Source organism: Urocitellus parryii, chromosome 3, assembly GCF_045843805.1.
Source record: "Urocitellus parryii isolate mUroPar1 chromosome 3, mUroPar1.hap1, whole genome shotgun sequence".
Lineage (NCBI taxonomy): Eukaryota > Metazoa > Chordata > Mammalia > Rodentia > Sciuridae > Urocitellus > Urocitellus parryii.
Window position 1 is genome coordinate 203,744,802 of NC_135533.1, and position 23,736 is coordinate 203,768,537.

Consider the following 23,736-nt stretch of genomic DNA (forward strand, 5'->3'; position numbering starts at 1 on the left):
CTTCTTACCCTCTCTAGCTGCCACCAAACTCTTCAGGTTATCTAACCAACTCCAGTCACTCTGGCATCCCAGAAGCCCCTAAATCTTCCCTGGAGCAGCCACCACTAGACAATTAACCAGAAACAGTGATGTCCTATAGCCTTTCCTGGGCCTTCTTCATCCTATGGCATTCAAAGCTCTCTCAAGATAAATGGCTACCCCATCACTTCTGGCCAGGACTCGCACAGAACACGCAATGGTGGTTGGCTTCTTTTTTTCTTGGAGGCCCTATGCTTGCTTCCCTGTTCTTGGCTGGAAGCAGGGGTTGCCAGCTAAGAAAAGTTTTATTTAATTGCTTTTCCTGCATGAGAGGAACTCATGCCAACAGAGTAACACTCGAATTATTCACAATACTCTGAAAAAGGGACACAAATGTCTTAGATAATCTGAAGACCATTCCTTGCCATGCTCAGAACACCACACAGTGAGTCACTAACTCAGAGATAACATGAGATCTGATCTTTCTGTCCACATCCCTGTTGCTGATATGGGAAGTGTCAGGTCTCTGTGAAAATAAGCTTGCCTACAAGCTTTGGTCACTGTCTCCAAAATGTGATTCTCAGAAAAAGAATCCACTGCCTAGCTGGCACTGGGAGCACTGCCTCACCAGACTTTGCTCCATTTCTTGGCAGCAGTGGAGTGAGCCCTGGGCTATCCCCACCAGCATGGAGACCCAGAACATGGGCAAGATCTTAGACTTTCCTGAAACTCAGCGCCAGGAGGATGCTCATCTTATCCCAAACACAAAACAAGGGACCCAGTCACAGCTGCTGCTGATCAACAGCAGGAAGGGAAGCCCAGCGCTGACGGTCAAGTGAACTTAATTTAATCCGATGATTCAGGATCTGGCCCGAATTAGCCTCAGGACTGCTCAGATGAGCCAGGGCCAGAGTGAGCCTTCTCAGGAACCAGCTCCTCTGGTTGCCCGTGACCGCCCTGGGAACAGCCTCCCAGTAAGGAAGACCAACAGGCGTGCCAGCGGCTCATCTTGCAGAAACAGAGAAATAAAAACTGGGAATGAGAATTAAGCCAACCCTACTTGCATAATAAAAAGAACCACAGAGAATAAATCAAGGGTAAATACATTAGGGCATTCACACACTACCATCTGTTTCAAGTTAAACCAGTCACAGAGGAGGAAAAAAACCAGGTTTGTTAGCGTGATTTTATATTGCGCTTCGCTTCAACATTTCCATAATTTACACACAAATCTGAGCACACCACTGATTAAAGACACATGCACAGTTTGATTATCTACCTGCCAGAAGTATTTCCACGGCCGTTACAGAACCACTTCTTGCTGGTATTACAGTAAACCACGCAAGCAGGATCGTGTATTCCGCAGTAACTAAAAGAGTCCAAACATCAACAGTTAAAGCTGGAAGGGTGCTCTCTGGTTTTAATTTGGCAGGATGTAAAATTCCTTCCTCTTACAACATTTTTAAGTTTTTCATTAAGCACACACTCAAACCCAGCCCAGCAAGAAAGTCACTCAGGTTAAATGCAGGCTTCACAAACCTGAGATCACAGGGAAGAGCCAGGTGAGCTTGGCCACTCTGGGATTGGGGGAGGGGGGCACCCAGGCCAGCTGTAGAGCCACTTCCAGGTGAGGAGAAAGTGGCAGACCCCAGGCCATTCTAGATCCTCCCTTTTGTCCTAAAGTTTCAGGAATCCCAACTAGTGCAACGCTGTGGGCAGTAAGCTGCAGGCTCCGGCAGAGGGCAGTGTGCTCCCAGGGAACTGGGCACAGACCCTGAGGTGGAGGGCCTTTCTGAGCCTGGCAGCAGATGGAAGCTCATGCAAGGAGCACTTAAAAGGACCCAGCTCTCTACCCCATTCCTGGTTCAGGTTTTCTGAAAAATCAACACATCCAAAACACTGGCTCTTGCTGGATATGGTGACACATGCCTGGAATCCTAGTGATGTGGGAGGCTGAGGAAGGAGGATTGCAAGTTCAAGGCCCGCCTCAATACTTAGCAAGACCCTGTCTCAAAAAAAAAAAAAAAGGAGCTGGAGATGTGGCTCAATGATTAAGTGGTTTCAACCCACAGATCCTCAACACCAAAAAACAAGAAGAACAAAATAAAGAAAAGCAAAACAAAATGAAACAAAAAATCCCCAGCTCTCCACAGAGTTCTGCTAATATACAGAGTTAAAGTCAATTTCAAACTAAAATGCACTTAAAGCTAGGAAGCCTCCCCTTATCCTCACCTCCCCCACTACTATAATGGGAGGGGAAAAACACATTGCCCATCTCACACCATGGAGAGAGCAGGAAGGACAAAGGACCATGCAGCTTACTCCCCTGCAACTTGCAAGACGATTTTCCAGCATCACTACACACAGCAGTAACACTACTGTGTTCATAAAGTTTATAAATTATACAGAGCCAAAATAAAGTGTCAGCCACTATGTGGGAACAAGATACACCCTCTGCCCAAGAAAGCTGACCTGCATGCAGCCAAAAAGGCTGCAGCAGTGGGCACAGATCGCTGATGGGCAGTGTGCCCCAGGGCCAGGCAGGATGAACTTGGCCCAGGCCCACATGTGAACTGACTGGCCAGGTGCCCTGCACCAAATTATCTTCTCTCTTAGGGTCTCAATTCCTTCATGTTTATGTATAAGAAACAAAAACCAAGATAAATCCAAATATAAAGGATGGCCCTGCCAGAGATGAGAATTCCAAATTTGGTCAACATACAGGTCTATCACTTCCAATTTTCCTGGAATCATGAGCTTCAGGGAGGCAGATCTTTTAAAAACTCCTGCAGTAAAATCGCTTTGTAACAGAGTCTTACTACTCACCTACCCTTCAGTCCCAAAGCTCGCCCACTGTGATGAGATCCTCCTTATAAGCAAGTGGGCAGGGACCAGAGGGATCTCAGGTCCTAGAAGGCATACAGGTCTAAGACTAAAGGAAGGGTAACCCTCAACAGCTGGGTGAATTCAGGGTGTCAGAGGGTGCCGGTCCACCTTCCTGCCTAGTAACAGGGACTTATGAGCAACTTCCTTACTCCTAATGACAACATTAACAGTGCTGCAGGCCACAATCACAGCACAAGGGCTCCCATGCCTGGGAGGTGAGAGACCCAGCCCCAAGTGCCCACCTGCAGGCATGGATGGGAAGGTCCTTTGTGTAATAGGTATCTTCTTCATCTTCTTCGAAGTTCAACTCTGCCAAGAGCTGGCTGGTCTTAGCCACACTGTCGTCCACAGCCCCATTCTGCAGGATGCCCTCAGGTCCAACCTACAGCAGAATGGCAGTGTCACCTAAGGGAGGCCACAGATGCCAGGACTTGGCCCAGGCCTATGGCCTCTCCCAAAATAAGCAGTCACAGTGACTCTCCAGGGAGGCCCTGGTTTGCTCTTTGCTGAGACAGTTTGTGCTGAACGGGTTTTTCACATGTTATTCTTCCTTATCAAACCTACCCAATAAAAAATGGCTCTGGTGCATCCACCTAACTCACTTCACTGAACAAGCAGTCTGATCCCTGCCTGGCCACAGAGCCATGTCCATGACCCCAAACTAGGATGCTGACACTTGGTTCCCATGACTGAAGGTCACAGAAGCAAGATAACTTTTACAAACTCATTTTGGCTCACCCTGGGAACAGGTGCACAATGTGAGACCAGAAGACTGGAGTCACAGCAAAGGCTCTTTGAGCAAGAGAAATGCTGGCTGTCATTCCAGGAGATACAAAACAACTTCAACTACACCACTGGTCCCTCCCCTTTCCCACAAGGAAGCCTTGACTGTGAAGCATGAAGGGAATGTTAATGGAATCCTTTTCATCCACGACATAACTTTAATTTTATTCATTATAGCAGCAAAAAACAAAGAGGTTGATTTTAAATAACTAAGCCTTGAACTGCACAGGACATGGGCACTGAGGTCACAACATTAGAGAATACACTGACTCAGCTGGCAGAAAGAAGCAAGAGCTCCTAATGCCACTCCCAGGAACTACCACCACAAACCACAGGTCAACAATCTCTGCCATCAACCCCTTCAGGCCACTTAACCCCAAGGGTGGCTGGGTCAGACAGCAGGAGTCTCACGGTGAAAATGGAACATAGTGATGGTACAAAATTCAGGGTTAGGGAAGACTGACTGGAACCTCCAGGGAAGGTATCAGGTTTCTGATCTCTAAGATGGGAGCAGACACCTTACATCCCTGGAAGCCTCCATCAGGGTAACAAGACAACTGAGTGAAGGAGGAGCCTCATTCAGTACCTCCCCAAATCCCATCCCTCAGCCACACCCCTTCCCCCAGTGTTACCACCTCAGGAATGTGTGACATCTATCAGAACCCAAACCCAGGGGCTGGGGTTGTAGCTCAGTGGTAGAGTGCTCGCCTTGCAGACATGAGGCACTGGGTTGGATCCTCAGCACCACATAAATGTAAAATAAAGATATTGTGTCCACCTAAAACTAAAAAATAAAAATTAAAAATAAAAATGAGAGATAAGCAGAACCCAAACCCAATTCTGTGGTGGCATAGGCCATGCAGGACCCAAATAGATACCTAGCCTGTCCACTACTACTCACCAGTCATTTATTTATAAGAAATAATAACAGGGGTTCTCATGGGGCGGGGTGGGGGGGGATTGGGGGGACAGCAAGAAATCCCCTAGGGACATTCTGAATGTTGCCAAGGTGCATCTGGTGGATATTTTTACTTGTCTGTAAAGTGCTGTGCAGAAACTGAAAAACCATCTCACTATCTGCCATCACTTTAATATTCTTTTTGGCAATCACTGGATAAATTGCATATTTTTCTATGTTCAGAAAAATATTTTGTATAATCCAGCAATTCCATTCCACATATTTTGAATTATTCTTTTGAAGACACTCTTAGAGTGAATGACTGGATCACACAGTAATTCCAGGTTTAATTTTTAGAGGAACTATTATACTATTTTCTACAACAACTGCACCAACCTACATTCTCACCAACAGTACACAAGGTTTCCAATTTCTTCACATCCTCACCAATAACTGCTTTTTCTTATAAGCATCCAAATGGGTGTGAGATGGTATCTCATTGTTCTGACTTTCACTTCCCTCATAGTTAGTGATGCTCAGCATCTGTTCATGTGCTTGCTGGCCATTTTTATCTATTTCAGAGAGAATTGTTGATTTAAGTCCTTCCCCAACTCCCCTGCCCCTCTCCCCCCATTTTTTGGTAGTCCTGGGGGTTGAACCCAGGTGTGCTCTACCATTGAGCTATATCCCCAGTTTTTTGTTTTCGTTTTTGTTTTTTTTTTTTTGAGACAGGGCCTTTGCCAAATTGCCCAGGCTGGCCTTGAATTTGCCATCCTCCTGCCTCGGTCTCTCATTGCTGGGATCACAGGCATGCGCCATCATGCTAAGTTCCTTCACCCATTTTTTAAATTGCATTGTTTGCTTTTTTCACTGTTGTATTTTGTTCAAAATTTTGATAGCTGGTCATACCTTCTCCATGTAACGATGTTCCTGCCATTTAGCAGGGTAAGAAGGTTCTATCACTGTGTGCCTGGGCACCCATAGGCCTGCTTTCCGAAGAATGGCTGGCCAGTGCTAGAGTGAGGCCTTGCCTCAGGGCAGGGAAGGAGGCATTATGAAACATGCCACAGGGAGAAGGTTGAAAGCATAGTCTAGAATAGGCACCAGCCTGTGGCTGCCTGGCCACAAAACTTCAGTGTAGTATTTACATTTTCAAATGGTTGAGTTACCAATTTTGCTTCTTGTCTCCAAAGCCTAAACTATTTACTATTTAGTCCTTTAAAAAAATGTTCACAAGCTACATGCAATGGCACACACCTGTAATCCCAGCTCCTTGGAAAGTTGAGGCAGGATGATTGCAAATTTGATGTTAGCCTGGGCAACCTAGGGAGACCCTGTTTCCAAATAAAATAAAAGGGTTGGGGATACAGCTCAGTAGTAGAGAACTTGGGTAGCGTGTGTGAGGCCCTGGGTTCCATCCTCAGTACAAAAAAAAAGAGAGAAAAGAAAGAGAGGGAGGGAGGAAAGAAGGGGGGAAAAGTCCACTAACCTTTAGTCTAGAAGAGCTCCTAAAATCCCTGACCAGGCTCTGTAAGTGATTTGTTGTTTACAGTACTGGGGATGGAACCCAGGACTTCACACATGCTAGGCAAATGCCCTCCCTCTGAGTTACACCTTTAGCCCAAGGTTTCAAAAATTTTTACATATGAAAATCTTTAGTAACCTTTGGATCTGTATTTTCCTGTGGAGTGATACAGAAAACAGCACCTGGGAACCCTTGCCTTGCCAGTTCCTGCAGCATCAAACATTTCCCTCCCCTCTGCAGGAGCACACACAAGAGACTTGAGCCTGAGCAGAGGCCCCAACAGTGTTAGCTAAATGAATGTGTCTTCTTCAAAACACAAAGGCTGAGACTAAAGTGATTCATCATCTATTCTTCTAACTCAGGGTTTAAATGAGAATATATCGGAAGTCACCAACCTCCTCAGTGTGGCTGGCTACAGAGAATCCCCGAACTTTCCCCAGCTTTTTTTTTTTTCCTCCCCGAAAAATTCCAAGCCTACAGAAAAATAGCCACATCCTGGTTGTCTGAATGCACGCTATACCATGTTCCACATGCATGAACCCTCCTTCTTACTACCCACTCTTAGATTTATCTTCACAAGAACCAGGGCTTTCTATATCTACATACGCATACCTTGCTTAGGAACTTGGTGTGGTTCTGACATTGTGGTCTTGCTATACATAGTTGCATATATACATAGACAACCCCAATGTTCTAATCATGTCTTTTTATCATTTTTTAAATCCAAGACCCAGTTAAAGGAGACTATAAAGGAGACAAATCAACCAGTTTGAACCACATAAATACACTGGGATTTGGCCATTTTTGACCTACAAAGAAGGTGACTTTACATAGTCCTGCCCAACAGAGCGATGGTCCCTGGGTCCCGCTTTCCATGTTCCCTCTTGACCAAAAAAAAAAAAAAAAAAACACAAAAACGCCCCTCCCTCCTCTCTCTTAGCACTGGGCATCTAAAAGGTCCAAGGACCCTTGCTCTACACAGGGTTCTGGTGTCTACCCTAGAGTCAAAGGACCCTTCACCAGGCCAACAGAGACTAAGATCCCCCAGATCACCTTGAGTTTAACCCTGCCTGCCTAGCACTAGGATGAATCCCTAGCCACTCTGAGATGAATCCCACCTCACCCATGTGGAGGACCTAGGGTGTGATGAGGGGACCCAATAGAGAAGTGGACACCTCACAAAATCACTCAGATTGGACCTGAGTTCACTAGCATGAAAAGAAGGTAGAGGGGCTGCTCTGGAGAGTGGAATCTAGGGACCGAGATCATCTCCAGACCCAACTTCCCCAGAAACCAAGGGAAAAAGTGGATAGTGGAGAAAAGGAAGCCCCACATCAAATGATACTGACAAACTAATGCTGTTTGTCTGACAACAGCAATGTAGCTATAAAGATGCCCTACTCTACTTCCAGAAATGTGTCTTGTACATTATAGATCAAAAGAGTATCAGCTGGGTGCAGTGGAGCTGGAAATCCCAGTGGCTCAGAAGGCTGAGGCAGGAGGATTGCAAATTCAAAGCCAGCCTTAGCAAAGGCAAGGCACTAAGCAACTCAGTGATATCCTGTCTCTACAGAGAATAAAAATAATAGGGCCGGGGATATGGCTCAGTGGTCAGGTGCTCTCTCTCTTTTTTTTTAATATTTATTTATTTATTTTTAGTTTTCAGCGGACACAACATCTCTGTTTTGTATGTGGTGCTGAGGATCGAACCCCGGGCTGCACGTATGTCAGGCGAGCGCGCTACCGCTTGAGCCACATCCCCAGCCCGGTCAGGTGCTCTTGAATTCAATTCTCATTTACCCCCCCACCAAAAAGGGTTGAGTATCACAATTCAGATGGCTTGACCTTAGAAGTAAGGGTACAATAACACTTGGGGGGAGGAGGAGAAAAAAAAAGGGGAGAGGATTGGGTTGGGGTTGCAGCTCAGTGGTAGAACGCCTGCCTCACATGTGTGAAGCACTGGATTCGATTCTCAGCACCACACATAAATAAATTAATAAATAAAATAAAGATCCATCAACAATTTAAAAAACATTTTTTAAAAAACGGGAGAGGAAAATCTTCCCAACTGTAAGATGGAAAAAGGTAGATAGGCTGGATTTGCATTCTCTCTCCTATGTTAGAAAATTTGAATCCAATGTTTCTATATAGAGGATAAGGCAGCAGGCTCTGCAGATCCAGTGCTCAAAAGGAGGCAACAATTGCCAGAAGGTTCAGTACAGCTATAACTTCAATGCCCTGGCCTCTACCCAGGACCAGAGCCACCTCCCTGGACTGCTGTGGCTCATCTACTATGCTCTATAAGCTGCTGATGCTTGAGAGAGTTGTCTCCCCTTGTTGCGGCAAGGGCTACCCACAGCCCAACAGGCAACGCAAATCACCTGAATGTTGATGTGCTGGCCTGGCAACAAAGGGATCCTCAGAAGCCCTGCTCAGACATTCAGTTCCCAAGCTGCTATTTGACCAACGCATACACAAAGACACAAGGAACTGTTTTCAACCTTGGGATCCTAGGACCCAGTAGCTCCCTACATATGGAAGGAAGTCAAATTCTGCTCTCAGAGGAAAGCTTTCTGCCCAAGAAGAGTTCAAGGTTACCAGGAGCAATGGTATACTTCTGTAATCCCAGGGACTCAGGAGGCTGAGGTAGGAAGATTGCAAGTTCAAAGCCAGCCTCAGCAGTTTAGCAAAGCCCCAAGCAACTTAAGAGAAACCTGTCTCAAAATAAAAATAATAATAATAATAATAATAAATAAACAAATAAAAAGGGCTGCAGATATAGCTCAGTGATAAACACCCTTGGGTTCAATACCCAGTAACTACTACTACCACCCCCGCCTGCAAAAAAAAGTTCAAGGCTGTGAACATGAGAGCAAAGCCGCAGACAGCACTGGGAACTGGCCCAGAGTCATCACCCTGGTTCTCTGGCCAGACTGGCCTCTTGGCTCTGGGTTCCACAGAGCACAGCCAGACATCATGTCCCTTTTCTGCCAGGCTAGACCATCCCAATAAAATGAGAGCACCCCACCAAGGTAACAACCACAAATTTCCCCTGGCTTGAACCTCTGATCTGAATATGGCCCCTACAACTTACTACTCACTGACCTGGGGAGCCCTCCCGTCTCTCAAGGCCTCTCAGGGAAGCATCTCCCTGCCAAAGGGGAGACCTCTCTCAACACAGGGGCAGGAGGCATGCAGACCCAGAGGAAGCTATGAACAGCTCAGGTCTGCTCTAGTCTGTAGCCCCTCATGGAGAAAACCCCAATGCTGAGCAATGCTGAGCACATGTGCCTAGAAGGGACACTTGGTACCCTGGCAACGCCCCCCCCCCCACAAACACACACTCTCATGTGTATTTGTAACTTGTGCACACAGTCCTGACTGACCAGCCTCTTCTGCCTCAGGTCCCCCTTCCAACTCCTCCATATGTTTGTGAGGCTGTCCAGTGACCTCTTTGCCACAGTGCTTTCCCAGGCCCCCAAAGTCTAAGGGCTCTTCCTCTCAAATACATTTGTGGCTCCCTCAGCAGTTTGAGGCTCAGGATACCACCTGAACCCCTCAGCCCAGCACACCAGCCTTGCAGCCCTGCTAGCCCCACACCAATCTAGGTAGGACTACCACACACGAAGACCTGCCCTGAGATCAAACCACTTCCCTGTTCTAGGACCCTCTCAGTTTCAAAGCTCACTCCTGAGGATTGCACCTGAGCAGGGAAGCACATGCAGTTTTCTTGTTTTTTTCTCCCCCCAGTGCTGGTGATTGAACCCAGGGCCTTGTACACATGAGGCAAGCACTCTACCAACTGAGCTATATCCCCAGCCTGCACATGCAGTTTTCTAACAAAGAAATAGCAATTGGCCAAGACGTTATTCTATATCAGCTGGTGTCACTGCCCTTAGCCCTCCAAGAACAGCAGGCCAGGAAAAGGTAACCTGCAGGGTGCTGGAGTCCAGGGTCAAAAGGGAGAGGTTGGCCTGGCAGCTGGATGGAGGATATGAAAGTAAACATGAACAGATGCGCAACGGCTGAGAGGCAGGTACCCACCCCCCAGGTGGGCATATCTCCCGTGTGACCACTGACCAATGAGCACAGATCTGTCAAGGCAGTCAGACCATGAAACCATGCACAGACACTGGAGCTGTGGAAGAGTGGCTATACAGACAGGCAGGACAAAACAGAGAGGAGGGAAGGAAAGGAGGAGTGAAGAGAAATCAAATGGTAAGCAATGACGTGATGGTTGCACAACTCTATGAATTTACTTAAAAAGCATTGACTTGTACACCTTAAAACAAGATTTCATGGCAAGTGGTCAGACTTCAAAGAGAAAAATATTTTTATTTTTTGCTTGTGGTGGCTGGACTGAGAAAAACTTTGGTTTTTGTGAATAACGGTGAAGTGTTAACTTCTCCCCTAATCATTCTAAATGTGGGTAAAGAAATTAATTAGAAGAAAAAAGGAGTTATTCCATACATTCCCCCTAAGTGTACTGTTGGCTCACCCTCTTGGAAAAGTCCTAAAGATCTGGAAATGAACACGGCAAGTCAAGTAAGGGTGAAAAGTGCTGAGCAAGCACCTGCCAAGCCTTTCCAGATAAGCAGCACCTTGTCTCCTATGCTCTCATGGCCCACTGAAATCACAGCTATACCCAAAAGTTTGCAAAACCAAAAGGGACAAAGTTACCTGTGTACTTTACAACTCACAATCCTTAAAAAACCAGGAACTATAGGAAATGACCATCAGCTACAAGATCAGCAGGCAGAGGGTCTATTCACTGACCTTGGGACAAATCCACACAGCCATCCATCAAAAGGAAGTCAGCACCACAGTTCTGAACATGAGGCAGCAACTTTTAACCTAAGTATTCTGCCATGTGAAGAGGAAAAGAATATCCTATTTTATGTGCTCAATACTAGAACTATAGAGAAACTGCATGTGAAGAGCTTAGCAGGTGAAAAGGGAAACCAGTTTCACTGGACAGCAGGCCAGCTGGGAGCTTTTTTTTTTTTTTTTTTTTTTTTTAAAGAGAGTGAGAGAGAGAATTTTTAATATTTATTTTTTAGTTCTCGGCGGACACAACATCTTTGTTGGTATGTGGTGCTGAGGATCGAACCCGGGCCGCACGCATGCCAGGTAAGCGAGCTACCGCTTGAGCCACATCCCCAGCCCCCAGCTGGGAGCTTTTGCTAGATGGTGTCCCTCATCCAATGGAGAAAAGATTGTGTATTTTATATATATATATATATATATATATATATATATATATATATATATATATATATATATATAAGCAGCTCCTGCACTTACAAGTAAAATCTTGAGTGTGGGCTGATGGTTGAAGCTGTGAGTAAAGAGGGAGCACTTGGCGCAGGCCTAATCTTAAGATGAGGGAACAAGGTCCCCAGGTCTCAAGCAGCACCTTCAGGGTTACCTGGAGCATCTGCTCCAAAACACTGAGTTCCTATCTGAAAGGAATATACCTTCCCACAAATCTTACTATTTTCAGGAGATCTGAGCTAAAGAAAAGCCAGCCAAGCCAACAGGTAGGCTTGTCCCCGACTGAATGTACATACTTTATTCCTTCACCTATTGATGGCCATTTGGGGCTTTCTCCACTTAGGACTCCTCCATGAACAAAGCTGCTGTGAAATTCCAACCACCCTATGTGGACAGACACTTCATTTCTCTGCTGGGTCACAGGAAGATGAGCGTAGAACTGTTCCACTCATAAAAAAGTGTAAGAGTCTCAGCACTTTCAGCCTGGGGTGGGGGCGGTCACTGGAACACTGGATGGGCACAGACAGCTCTCTCTATGGGATTTTTCTTTTAACAGTCCCTCTGAGGTAAAACTGACATGCGATAAATGGCATATATTGAAAGTATATAATTTTAGAAACTGACACACATCAACATATATAAACACACAACTGTCACTACAATCAACAAAATAAACACGGCCATCACCCTCAAGTCTCCAAGTGCCCTTTATCATTCCCTGTTCCTACCCTACCCTCTTTCCATCCTCCCTATCACTGATCTGCTCTCTATTACTGTAGATTAGATGGTACTTTCTAGAATTTTGTGAGTGAAATCGCTTGTCTGAATGCTTCTTCCACTCAGAGGAATTATTCTGAGATGCATCATGTTGCTATGTGCAGCAGTAGTTCGTTCCTCTTTATTATTGAGTGGTGTTTCCATCTCTTACATTTTCACCATAATTCCATTGTTTGGAGGAAACCTGATATCACCAACAGTTGAGAGGAAATACTTGAAGTGCACAGACCAAAAAGTTTGTTACCCTAGCTATCATGCAAACAACTTCTGAAATTACCTTTCAGTGTCCTTTCAGAAGTGGGGGAAGGGCCCAGGAAGGGGTCAAATACTCAAAGGAAAACTGTTCCTTTATCTTCTGGACATTTGGCAGAATGTGTGAGCACTCTTCATCCCTGGATCTCAGGAGCCTTGATAACCTTCAAAATGAGTGTTGAACAAGCTCCCAATTCAACAGGAGTCACCCCTGCTGCCACTCTCCACCCTGAATGGGATGCATATTCCCATAACCCACTGTGCAAAACTGGCACAAGCAGAACAGCCATCAAGAGTGGTAGCACACTGGGGCTGGGGATGTAGCTCAAGCAGTAGAGCACTCGCCTGGCATGCGTGGGGCACTGGGTTCGATCCTCAGCACCACATAAAAATAAAGATGTTGGGGGCTGGGGATGTGGCTCAAGCGGTAGCGCGCTCACCTGGCATGTGTGCGGCCCGGGTTCGATCCTCAGCACCACATACCAACAAAGATGTTGTGTCCGCCGAGAACTAAAAAATAAATATTAAAAATTCTCTCTCTCTATCTCTTTCTCTCCTCTCTCACTCTCTCTTTAAAAAAATAAAAAATAAAAAAAAATAAAGATGTTGTGTCCACTGAAACTAAAAAATAAATATTAAAATTTAAAAAAAAAAAAGAGTGGCAGCACACTGGCAAGCAGTGTGACTCCTCAAAGGGTTAGATGCAGAGGTACCATAGGACCAGTGATCTCACCAAAAATGCATCCACACAGAAACTTGTAGCAATCCTGGAGAATCATAGCAGAACCATCCATAAGAGCCAAAGATAGAGACAGCCTCAATTGTCATCAAAAGACAAATGGATAGACAAAACGTGGTCTATCCATACAATGGAATATTATTCAATCATAACATAGAATAAATAAATGAAGCATTGATTTATGAAATAATGTGAATGAAGCCAGATACAAGGCAGGGGCTGTAACTCAGTAGTAGGGCACTTGCCTTAGTATGCTGGAGGCCAGGGTTCCATTCTCAACAACAGGCAGGAAGAAAAAACATGAAGTGAGATCTAAAACACCACACACTTTATGATCCCATTACTGTGAAATTTCCAGAAAAAGGAAAATCTACAAGGACGGAAAGTTAAAGATAAATGGTTGCCTGGAATTAGGGGAGGAAAGATTGTGCGACTAAGGGATGAGAAACAAATTTCTTTCTGGGGTGATAAAACGTTCTAAAATTGATTTGGGTGATGGATGCCCAACTCTGAACATGCTAAAATTCACTGAAATGTTAATGTACAACAGGTGAATTGTACGGTATGTGAATTCTATTTCAATATAGCTATGCCACAAAAATGTCTGCCCTTGACAGTTGACAGCCACTCATCCAGTAGGAAAAAAATCAAAAGGCAGAATAGAAGCTCAAGTCTTCCTGGTGGCCCCTGGTGAATGGCTGGTTACACAGTCACTTCATGAGGACAAATAAGAAAATCTTCCCAAATGTTTTAAGCAGCTGATGCCACCAAGCTGGCACAGGGGACAGTCAACTTTCTCTTACTTTCCAATTATATTCAGACTTTCCTGCCCCAAAATTCGGGTCCTCTAGTGATACAAACAGATTTCAAGTATTCCCCTTCATCAAATATGAATCCAAAGTTAGGCTACAGGTGGGTGGGTCATCAAGTTTAATTAAAAGTAAGGAAAGACACACCCTTTGATGTCTTCAGAACTCCAATGAGCTCAACAGCAATGTTTACCTCTGATGATGCATTTTAATGGTCTGATTTTATATAATTCAGTGTTCGGCTGCAGGAAAGTGAATCGATCATTTCAAATCAAAGAGGACACATCCCATGACTGACTGCCAACAGACAGCAGCAGAACTCAAAGCTGTTGCAGGTTTGTTGTCTTATACTAGCTACAGTTATTATCTTTCACCCCTTTCTGCACTCCTCAGCTGCCCCACCACTGTTTGCTGCCAGACCAAAAGATCTTTACCCCAAGCCTTCTTGACACATGGACTCAATTTACAGACACAACTGTCTGGACAATTTACACATGGATCCAGATTGCCCTTATAAGTAAAAGGAATAAAAATATAACTGTCACCTCCAGTTTTTATAGCTGGAGAAGCAGAGATCCACAAAGCAGGGAAACTAAAAGGAGGTGAGGCTTTACCCAGCTCAGCTCACTTCTCCATGCAAACTCTCCCCTCTCCCAACCTCCCTTCACCAAATGTAAACAAAACTGAAGAAAAAAAAAAAAAAAACCTATACATTCACACCTGTTCTTCTGATGCCCCAAGCCAGCAGGCTTTCTATTTTAAGGAATCTGGGGTTAAAATGAGTCAAATGTTTTTGCCTCCTATCAGAGGACTAAAAGAACGCCCAAGTGGGTGGTCTACCCACAGGGGTGACTCAGTCATTAGCACAGATTCCCCCCACCCCCAATAACAGTGTCTGAGCTTATTCTGGCTGAGGATGGGGTGGTTCCCCCAGCCCTGGAGCACAAGGATGTGCCCAGGGACACCTGTGAAAAGCTGAGCCCTGTAGCTCCTCCCTAGTGGAGGACTCAGGAAAATAAACCTGAGGGAGGTGCCAGGCACAAAAACAAGCAGTGGGTGAAGGCAATCTGAGATCCAGAAGGTGGTAACCATATTCTCCAGGACCCCAGCCCAACACACCAACTACCCCACCCTACCCACCCTCACCCCGCATTCCAAGCAGGTACTAAGACCCAGGAAGGGCACACTTGATATTCTCACAATCTCAACCCCAATTTAAAACACCTAAGCAGTCTTCGCTAAACATTCACATCATTAAAAATTAGTTTCCGACGTGGCACACTCCTTTATATAAAACCCACTATCACTGCTATTGGAGAAACAAAACTCAAACACAACTTTTCCAAGGCAGGGCTGTGGAGTTATGTAACAGGTCAGTTTCAGCAACAAGCAGTGCAAGGAGGAAAAACAAAACGTAACCGACCTCTTGAATAATCTCAAGAGTCAGCGAGTATGTGGTTCTTGCACGCGAGTCACACATTCTGTCTCTGTTCGGGGAGCCTAGACCCTCCGCTTCCAGGGTCCCTGAACCCCGGGAAATTTAAACTCGCGCAACTTAGAGCGCCTGAATGGCGGAGCGGGGAATGTGGTAGGGGCCAGGGGACGGTCTAGCCAGATCACTGCGACCACAGACACTGGGACAGGACGGTTGGGCCTACCAGAAGGAGACCCGCGCAGAACCCCCGGACCTGGCTCGAGCAGGCCACGGTCCCAGCGTGAGGAACTTGGGTTATGCCAGGGGCCGACCTAGGACAGGTCATCCTAGACACACCCGGAAGGGGACTAAGGGCAGGTCACCTAAGATCTGGCCCGAGCAAGAACCAGACTTAGCCGTATCGGGGGACTGAGGCAGATCGCGGAAGAGGCGGGTGAGGGACCACGGCAGGTCAGCCCTGGTCTGGCTGCAGTGGAGAAACGGGGCAAGTCAGCTGGGGATACAGCCGAAGTGGGGAACCGGAACAGGTTACTCCAGGCTTGGCAGGTATGAGGGACACCAGGCAGATCAGGCCGGGCCCGGCCAGAGTTGGGGACCTGGGACCGGTCAGGTCAGCCCGGCCGGAGTGGGGGAGCTGAGGCAGGTCCGGGACGCCGACGCCCGACCCGGGCTTCCGGCGCCGCCATGTGCCGCTCACCTGCGCGTCGAGCTGTCCGGCCGCAGCGCCCGCGCCCGCGCCCCCCGGGCCTCCCGCGCCGCCTCCTCCGGGGCCGCCAGGGCCACCGGGGGGCGTCTGGGTCTGGCTAGGGAGGGTGAAGTCGGTGAACTCGAACTCGGAGCCCTGTGTGTCAGCGCCGAGCAGCTCAGCCTCCTCGGTGTCCAGGAAGGTGAGCGTCTGCGAGCTGGGCCCGTACGCCTCCACGCTCATGGTGCCGCCGGGTAAGGCCCTCAGGCCGGCTACGCGGAGTACTTGAGCCCGCAGCCGCGCTGAGGCCTAGGCCGCAGGCTTCGGGTTGCCGCCGCCGCCGCCCCCGCGCGCCCGGTTCGGACCGAATCGTCTGCCTTGAAGCAAGCTGGGCAGAGAGCCACGAGCGCCAAGCCGCTGCCGCCGCCGACTCCCTCAGAGCCGCCGCTCCCCTCAAAGCTGCCCGCCGCTCTGAGCCCCCGGCAGGAACCGCCGCCGCCGCCGCCAATGCCGTGCGCGTGCGCGAGCCCGACGCCGGCGCAGGTGCGCGTGCGCGTGCGCGAGCCCGACGCCAGCGCAAGCGCGCGCGCGCTCCTCTCGGACGCCGCCAACCGCGCCCCGACGCGGGAGCCCAGCGGGACGACGGGACGCGCAACGCGCACGCGCAAAAGGGAGGAGCTCCCAACCGCCGCGGCCGGACTGCTCGAGGACATGGCCCCGCCCCAACCGGTGCTTAGTGACGCTCTGGCGGCGGGCGGTGCGGATGTGGTGGTGTTCGGAGCAAGCACAAGATCGGGTTAGTTGAGCGCTGAGGGCCCTTCTCCATAGGTGGCCTTGGAACACCCAGCTGGGGAGGTTGGGGGAGGCAGTGCGCCCCATCCCTCGAAGAAGCTTCTCTTTAAATTTTTAAAAATTTGTTCTTTAACATATACATGACAGTAGAGTATGTTGACATATCATCGTACAGGGGTGTGACTTCCCCTGCTCCTCGTGGTTGTACACCATGTGGAGGGACACTGGTCGTGTGTTCACATAGGAGCACAGGACAGTTACCTCCCTTCCTTCTGCTGTCTTTCCCGCTCCTGTCCCCACTTTCCCCTCGCCCCGCTTCGTCGGATCCAGTGAACTTCTACTCTCCGCTCCCCCCTGTGGGTCGGCGTCTGCAGATCAGAGAGAAGATTCATTCGGCCTTTGGTTTTTTGGGGGATTGGCTTAGCATGATAGTCTGGAGGAAGCTTCTTTTTTAAAATGTGTACATATAATATATATATTTTAAAGTTGTTGATGGACCTTTATTTTATTTATTTATATGCAGTGCTGAGAATCCAATCCAGTGCCTCACACATGCTAGGCAAGTGTGCTACCACTGAGCCACAACTGCAGCCTCAGTTTCTGCACCTGAAAAAGAGGTTATGTGGCACATAGTAGATGCTCAGTGTGCATTTGTTGAATAGATGAGGGACAGTCTTAGTACTGAACCTGGAACGCCAAGATGGTGGTTGGCCCTATGCCTGATGACCCTGAGACTTATTACTCTTTTTTATTATTGTTGCTCTAATGATTGTTCAGAAGCAATATATAGTAAAGTGATTGGGCACATATGCCTGGGATGAAATCCCGGTACACAAGACTTCACCTCTTTGAACCTAGAGTTTGCTTGGTTGAGATTGGGAAATAATGACCATATGGTGGATAAGGAACAAATGAGCCAGTATTCACTCCTTAATTGTTACTTATTTTATTATTTATTTTAAAAGATTCTTTAAGGCCAGGGTTTTACCTTCTTCATACAGGTCTTTCCAATAGGGAGAATAATGCTACACAAAATAGGCACTTGGGCTGAGGTTGTGGCTCAGTGGTAGAGCACTTGCCTGGCATGTGTGAGGCACTGAATTAATTTAATTCAATCTTCAGCACCACATAAAAAATAAATTAATTAATACAATGAAGGTATTGTGTCCATCTACAACAACAAATAAATAAATAAAAATAAATAGGTGCTCAGTTAAAGGTTCAGAGATAATTTAAATCCAGGTTCAGCTACTGGTTTATGGGTCTTTATCTTGCAACTCCAGAATTCAGATTCCTCTTTGGTAAACTGACTTTGGAGAACATACGTACTTCCCTTTCTTTCCCAAGATTCTGGAACTCTCTGAATACTTGGAGCCAGCCCACGGGACTCCTGGCATACACAACTGAGTTAAAAGTTCCCAATCTTACCACAGTTCCTCATTTTTCAAGTTTTCCTATTTATCATGACAAGAAAAGAGGCTTCATTTTCCTTCACATTAAAAAAAAACATTTTATTGGTTGTAAATGGACACAATACCTTTATTTATTTATTTTTATGTGGTGATAAGGATTGAACCCAGTGCCTCATATGTGCTAGGAAAGTCCTCTACCAATGAGTTCCAAACCCAGCCCTTCCTTCACATTTTGAGGGGTTTCAACTGTGCCCTACCTAAACTGTGGAATATGGAATATGAACTTAGATCCCCTTCCTGGGAAAAACACAGTTTAAGCAGAACTCCTGACAAACCAGCAGATGGTATCAATGAAATGCAAAGCCCTCTTAGGAAAAAAAGTAGTAGGAGAATTAAAGATCATTCTGGTGTTAGCTTTTAGGGTTCTAATTGCACACACTTCTCCCATGTTGACCCAGCAACTACACTTCTAAGGATATCCATTTTTTTCCTATGTATATTCTCATTTAAAAAATGATATTATGAAGGCACACTAGAATATATATATGTACACATATTTAAAACAAAAGAAGGAAGTAATGGAAGAATTGAACAAAAAAGACTAGATGCCTAGAAAAATAAGAACAACATAAATAAATCCTCATCACTAATTATATTAAATGAAAATGTATTAAACTCGCCACTTAATATGCAGAGATCATTATAATGAGTTTTAAAACAATAATCCACCTGTATGCTATCAAAAAGAGTCTACATTAAAACAGAAAAGCTGAATTCATTGGCGCATGCCTGTAATCCTAGAACCACAAGTTTGAGGCCAGCACGGTCAACTCAGCAAGACCTTGTCTCAGAATAAAAAAATAAATAAAAAGGGCTGGGGATGTAGCTCAGGGGGGAAGCACCTCCGAGTTTAATTCCAAGTATTAAAAAACAATGGGCTGGGGATGTGGCTCAGCGGTAGCGCGCTCGCCTGGCATGCGTGCGGCCCTGGTTCGATCCTCAGCACCACATACCAACGAAGATGTTGTGTCCGCCGAGAACTAAAAAATAAATATTAAAGACTTCTCTCTCTCTCTCTCTCTCTCTCTCTCTCTCTCTCTCTCTCTCTCTCTCTCTCTCTCTCTCTCCTCTCACTCTCTCTTAAAAAAAAAAAAAAAAAAACAAGACAACAACAACATCATACCCAGACCATCTCACAGGAACAATTTAAGCTTCATTAACAAAGTGGAAGAAGAAATAAAACCCAGAGCAAGAAGATATGGAAATAAGAAAGATTAGAGCAGAGAGAAATGAAATGAGGAGGAGAAAAACAACACAGAAAAGTCAACAAAACTAAAAGTTGTTTCTTAGAAAGAGTCAAGAAAATTCACCAACCTTTTGTTAGACTGACAAGAAAAAGAAGTTTCAAATTAAAATCAGAAATGAAAGAGAGGACAACGGTACTGACTCTACAGAAATAAGATCGATTATAAGGAAATGGTGTGAGCAATGGACGCAGGAAAGTAGATGATTACCTGAAACTGACAGATTTCTGGAAACACATAAACTGCTAAAACCGATTAAAGAAGAAATAAAACAAAAACACCTGACAAGGGCCAAATGTGGTGGTGCACTTCTGTATTCCCAAAAATTCAGGTGGCTGAGGCAGAAGGACTGCAAGTTCCAGGCCAACCTCAGCAACTTAGCAAGACCCTGACTCAGATGTATAAAAAGGGCTGGGGATGGAGCTTAGTGGCAGAGCACCCCTGGGTTCAATCATCTGTACTGAAAAAGAAGAGCCAGGCACTGTGGTGCACACCTGTAATCCCAATGGCTTGGGAGGCTGAGGCAGGAGGATCATGAGTTTGAAGCCAGCCTCAGTAACTTAGAGAGGCTCTAAGTAACTCAGAGGGAATTTGTCTCTAAATAAAATATAAAAAAGGGTTGGGGGTGCTGTGGCTGTGGCTGTGACTCAGCGGTAGAGTGCTACTTAGCACCTGCGAGGCGCTGGGTTAGATCCTTAGCACCACATAAATGGGCTGGGGTTGTGGCACAGTGGTACAGTGCTTGCCTAGCATGCATGAGGCACTAGGTTCGATCCTCAGCACCACATACAAATAAATAAAGATATTGTGCCCACCTAAAACTAAAAAATCAATACTAAACATTTTTTAAAAAAATAAATAAAAGAAAGGCATTGTGTCCAACTACAACTAAAAAAATTTAAAAACAAAGGGTTGGGGATGTGGCTCAGTGATTAAATACACCTGGGTTCAATCCCCATTGCCTAAATAAATAAATAAATACTTAATAGTCAAAAATCAAAAAATTTTAAAATTCCAACAAAGGGAAGCCCAGGGCCTAATGGTTTCATCCACTTATTCTACCACCATTTAAAGAATTACCACCAATTCACACACTCTCCAAACAAGCAAATGAATAGTGAAGAGAAAAGACCACTTACTAACTCTTCCTATGAGTATATTATCATCCAAAGCCAGTCAAATGCATCACAAGGAAAGAAAACTCCAGACTAGTAGTCTTGATAAACACAGCTGAAAAAACTCCCAGAAAAAATACTGTAAAATAAAATTCAATATCACATAATAATATTACACTATGACCAATTGGGATTTATCCCAGGAATGTCAAGTTGATTCAAAATATAAACATTAAGCAATATAACAAATCATGTTAATAAAATAAAGGAGGAAAATGATTGTCCCAATAGCCCTAGAAAAAGTCTTAATATCCTTCTGTGATAAAAACAGTAAATCAGGAATAAATAAAAAGGAACTTCTCATCCTGATAAGAGGCATGTATGAAAATCCCACAGCTGGGCTGGGGTGTGGCTGAATGGCAGAGTATCCTCCTAGCATGTGTGAAGCCCTGGGTTCCATCCCCAATAAAAAAACAAGCAAAAACAACAGAAAAACAAGCAAACAAACCAACCAACCCATGGCTAATGTCATACTTACTGGTTGAAGACTGAAAACCTTTTTCCTAAGATCAAGAACAAATTGAGGGACCAGGGTTGTGGCTCAGTGGTAGAGCACTTGCCTAGCATGCGTGAGGCACTGGGTTCCATCCCTGGCACCACACAGAAATAAACAAAATAAAGGTATTGTGCCCATCAACAACTAAAAAAGTATTTTAAAAAAAGAACAAATTATAATCATAATGTGAGTGGGCCTCATTCAATCAATTAAAGCTTTAATATGAAGACACTGACCTCTCCAAACATTCTTGCCATTTCTATTCAACAATGTGTTAATGGTTCTAGAAAGATCATTCAGACAAAAGTAAAGAAAAGAGAAAAGAAGGAAGAAAGAAACGGAAAGGAAAGGAAAGGCAGAAGGAAGGTCATTTACATTGGTTGAGAAGTGAAACAACTCGATTTACAAATGACATGATCGGGGCTGGGGATGTGGCTCAAGCGGTAGCGCGCTCGCCTGGCATGCGTGTGGCCCGGGTTCGATCCTCAGCACCACATACCAACAAAGATGTTGTGTCTGCCAATAACAAATAAATAAATAAATATTTAAAAAAAAATGACATGATCATATATGCATATATATACCTAAGGGGTACACACAGACAAAAAAAATAGAGCTAATAAGGAGTTCAGCAAAGTTGTAGGATGCAAGATCAGTGTTCAAAAGTCAGTGATATTTCTATACACTGCAATGAAAATCTTAAAATGAAATTAAAAAGTGATTCCATTTAAAATAACATCAACAAGAATAGGAATAAGTTTAAAAATATATAAGATTAGTACATTGAAAATTATGAAACATTTTTAAGCAAATTAAATAAGACTTAAATAAATGGAAAGACCTCTAGTATTCCTGGATTGGAGAACATAATCTTGTGAAGATAGCAGTACTATTCCCAATTTGATCCACAGATTCATTTCAAACCTTATCCATAATTCCAACTAGAATTTTTTATGTGTGTCAGAAAAGGTCAACTTGATCCTAAAATTCACATGGAAATGCAAAAGACCCTGAATACTCATGTTATTTACTTATTTATTTGGTACTGGGGATTGAACCTAGCATGCATGTGGCACTGGGTTCAATCCTCAGTACCACATAAAAATAAAAAAGATATTGTGTCCACCTGAAACTAAAAAATAAATATTAAAAAAAGATACTATTGACTGTTCTTCCAGTAATTAAAAAAAAAAAAGCACTGATAGTCTATGGCCTGATGTGGCAATAGAAACATGCAGATATCACCATTGATACTCCTAATCAAATTCCTATAAGGGACAGGGTTACAGGTAACCAGGTATATGATACTTTCAAGTATTTCTGTCCAACTAACAAGATAATGAGGTTGTCTGGTTGTTCCTAATGTTGCTGGACAAAGTAGAAAATGATAAAAATGAGCTCAGGGATTCCAATTCCCAGCTCCATCACTACCTAGATAACCTGATATTTCTGGTTGAAAAATACCCTTATTTCTTTTAGCTGCAGATCTGAGATTGCTGAAATCAAACCTAGAATCTCATTCTGCTAGTGACTGTCATCACAATGCAAACTGAACTCCAAAGTTCACGAGGTATCTGCTGTTAAAGTGAGGGCCTTAATTGGGAAGAAATGGGATCCTTAAAATTGGAACTTGGACGTATAGAAAGACTGATGAACCTGAATGCATTGAGTCCCTAAATTCCACCATTCCTTTTTTTCTCAGTTCCAGGGATTGAACTCAGGGGCACTTAATAACTGAACCACATCCCCAGCCCTATGTTTTGTATTTTATTTAGAGACAGGGTCTCACTGAGTTGCTTAGGGCCTCACTTTTGCTGAGGCTGGCTTTGAACTTGCCATCCTCCTGTCTCAGCCTCCTGAGATGCTGGGAATTACAGGCGTGTGCCACTGCACCCGACTTTATACTTTATTTTGATCAGGGTCACACTAAATTGCTCAGGGCCTCGCCAAGTTACTGGGTCTGGCTTTGAACTTGCAAACCTCCTGCCTCAGCCTCCAGAGTTGCTGGGATTGCAGGCCTGTGCCACCACACTGGCAAGAGTCCCTAAATTCTGATGGGTCTCTTTGCCAGCAATAGCAAGCTCTCCACCCACACCTTACATAATGTAAGTTAGCCTTACATTGCCTAATGAACCGTAATGACGTCCTCAGAGACAGTTGTCTTCCAAGGTTCCTCAGAACCCACCTCCTCCACCTCACTTGTCTTCTGGAACTATCACTAGACATTGGTCCCAGGAAGTGCCTAACGGTTCAACCCAAAGAATAACCCAGGAGGAGCTTTGCTACACTCCAAAAGGACTACTTGATTTTTTCTAATATATAAAAATAAACATCTCAGGAATACGTGTGAGAATGGATATGAAGAGCGTGGGATGATGGTGGGAAGGACACAGAGTTGGCTCAGGCAGAATGGGTTGACACGGGCCACAAGCAGAGATTCTACCTTTCATGTTGTGTCAAGACAGGGTCACTCCAA

The 23,736-nt window shown here is 45.2% G+C and overlaps 1 protein-coding gene across 2 annotated transcripts in view; it reads right to left on the reverse strand.

The window, feature by feature from the left end:
* Positions 1 to 16,592, reverse strand: part of Upf1 (UPF1 RNA helicase and ATPase) — a 36,006-nt gene extending 19,414 nt beyond the window's left edge. For both annotated transcript variants that reach the window (XM_026389823.2, XM_026389822.2), the window contains exons 1-3: positions 16,094 to 16,592; positions 3,147 to 3,286; positions 1,298 to 1,387 (exon numbers count right to left, since the gene is read on the reverse strand). In XM_026389823.2, the coding sequence (XP_026245608.1) occupies positions 1,298 to 1,387; positions 3,147 to 3,286; positions 16,094 to 16,324 (461 nt within the window). In that variant the 5' untranslated portion in view covers positions 16,325 to 16,592. The remainder of the gene's footprint in view (positions 1 to 1,297; positions 1,388 to 3,146; positions 3,287 to 16,093) is intronic.
* Positions 16,593 to 23,736: the final 7,144 nt, after the last annotated feature.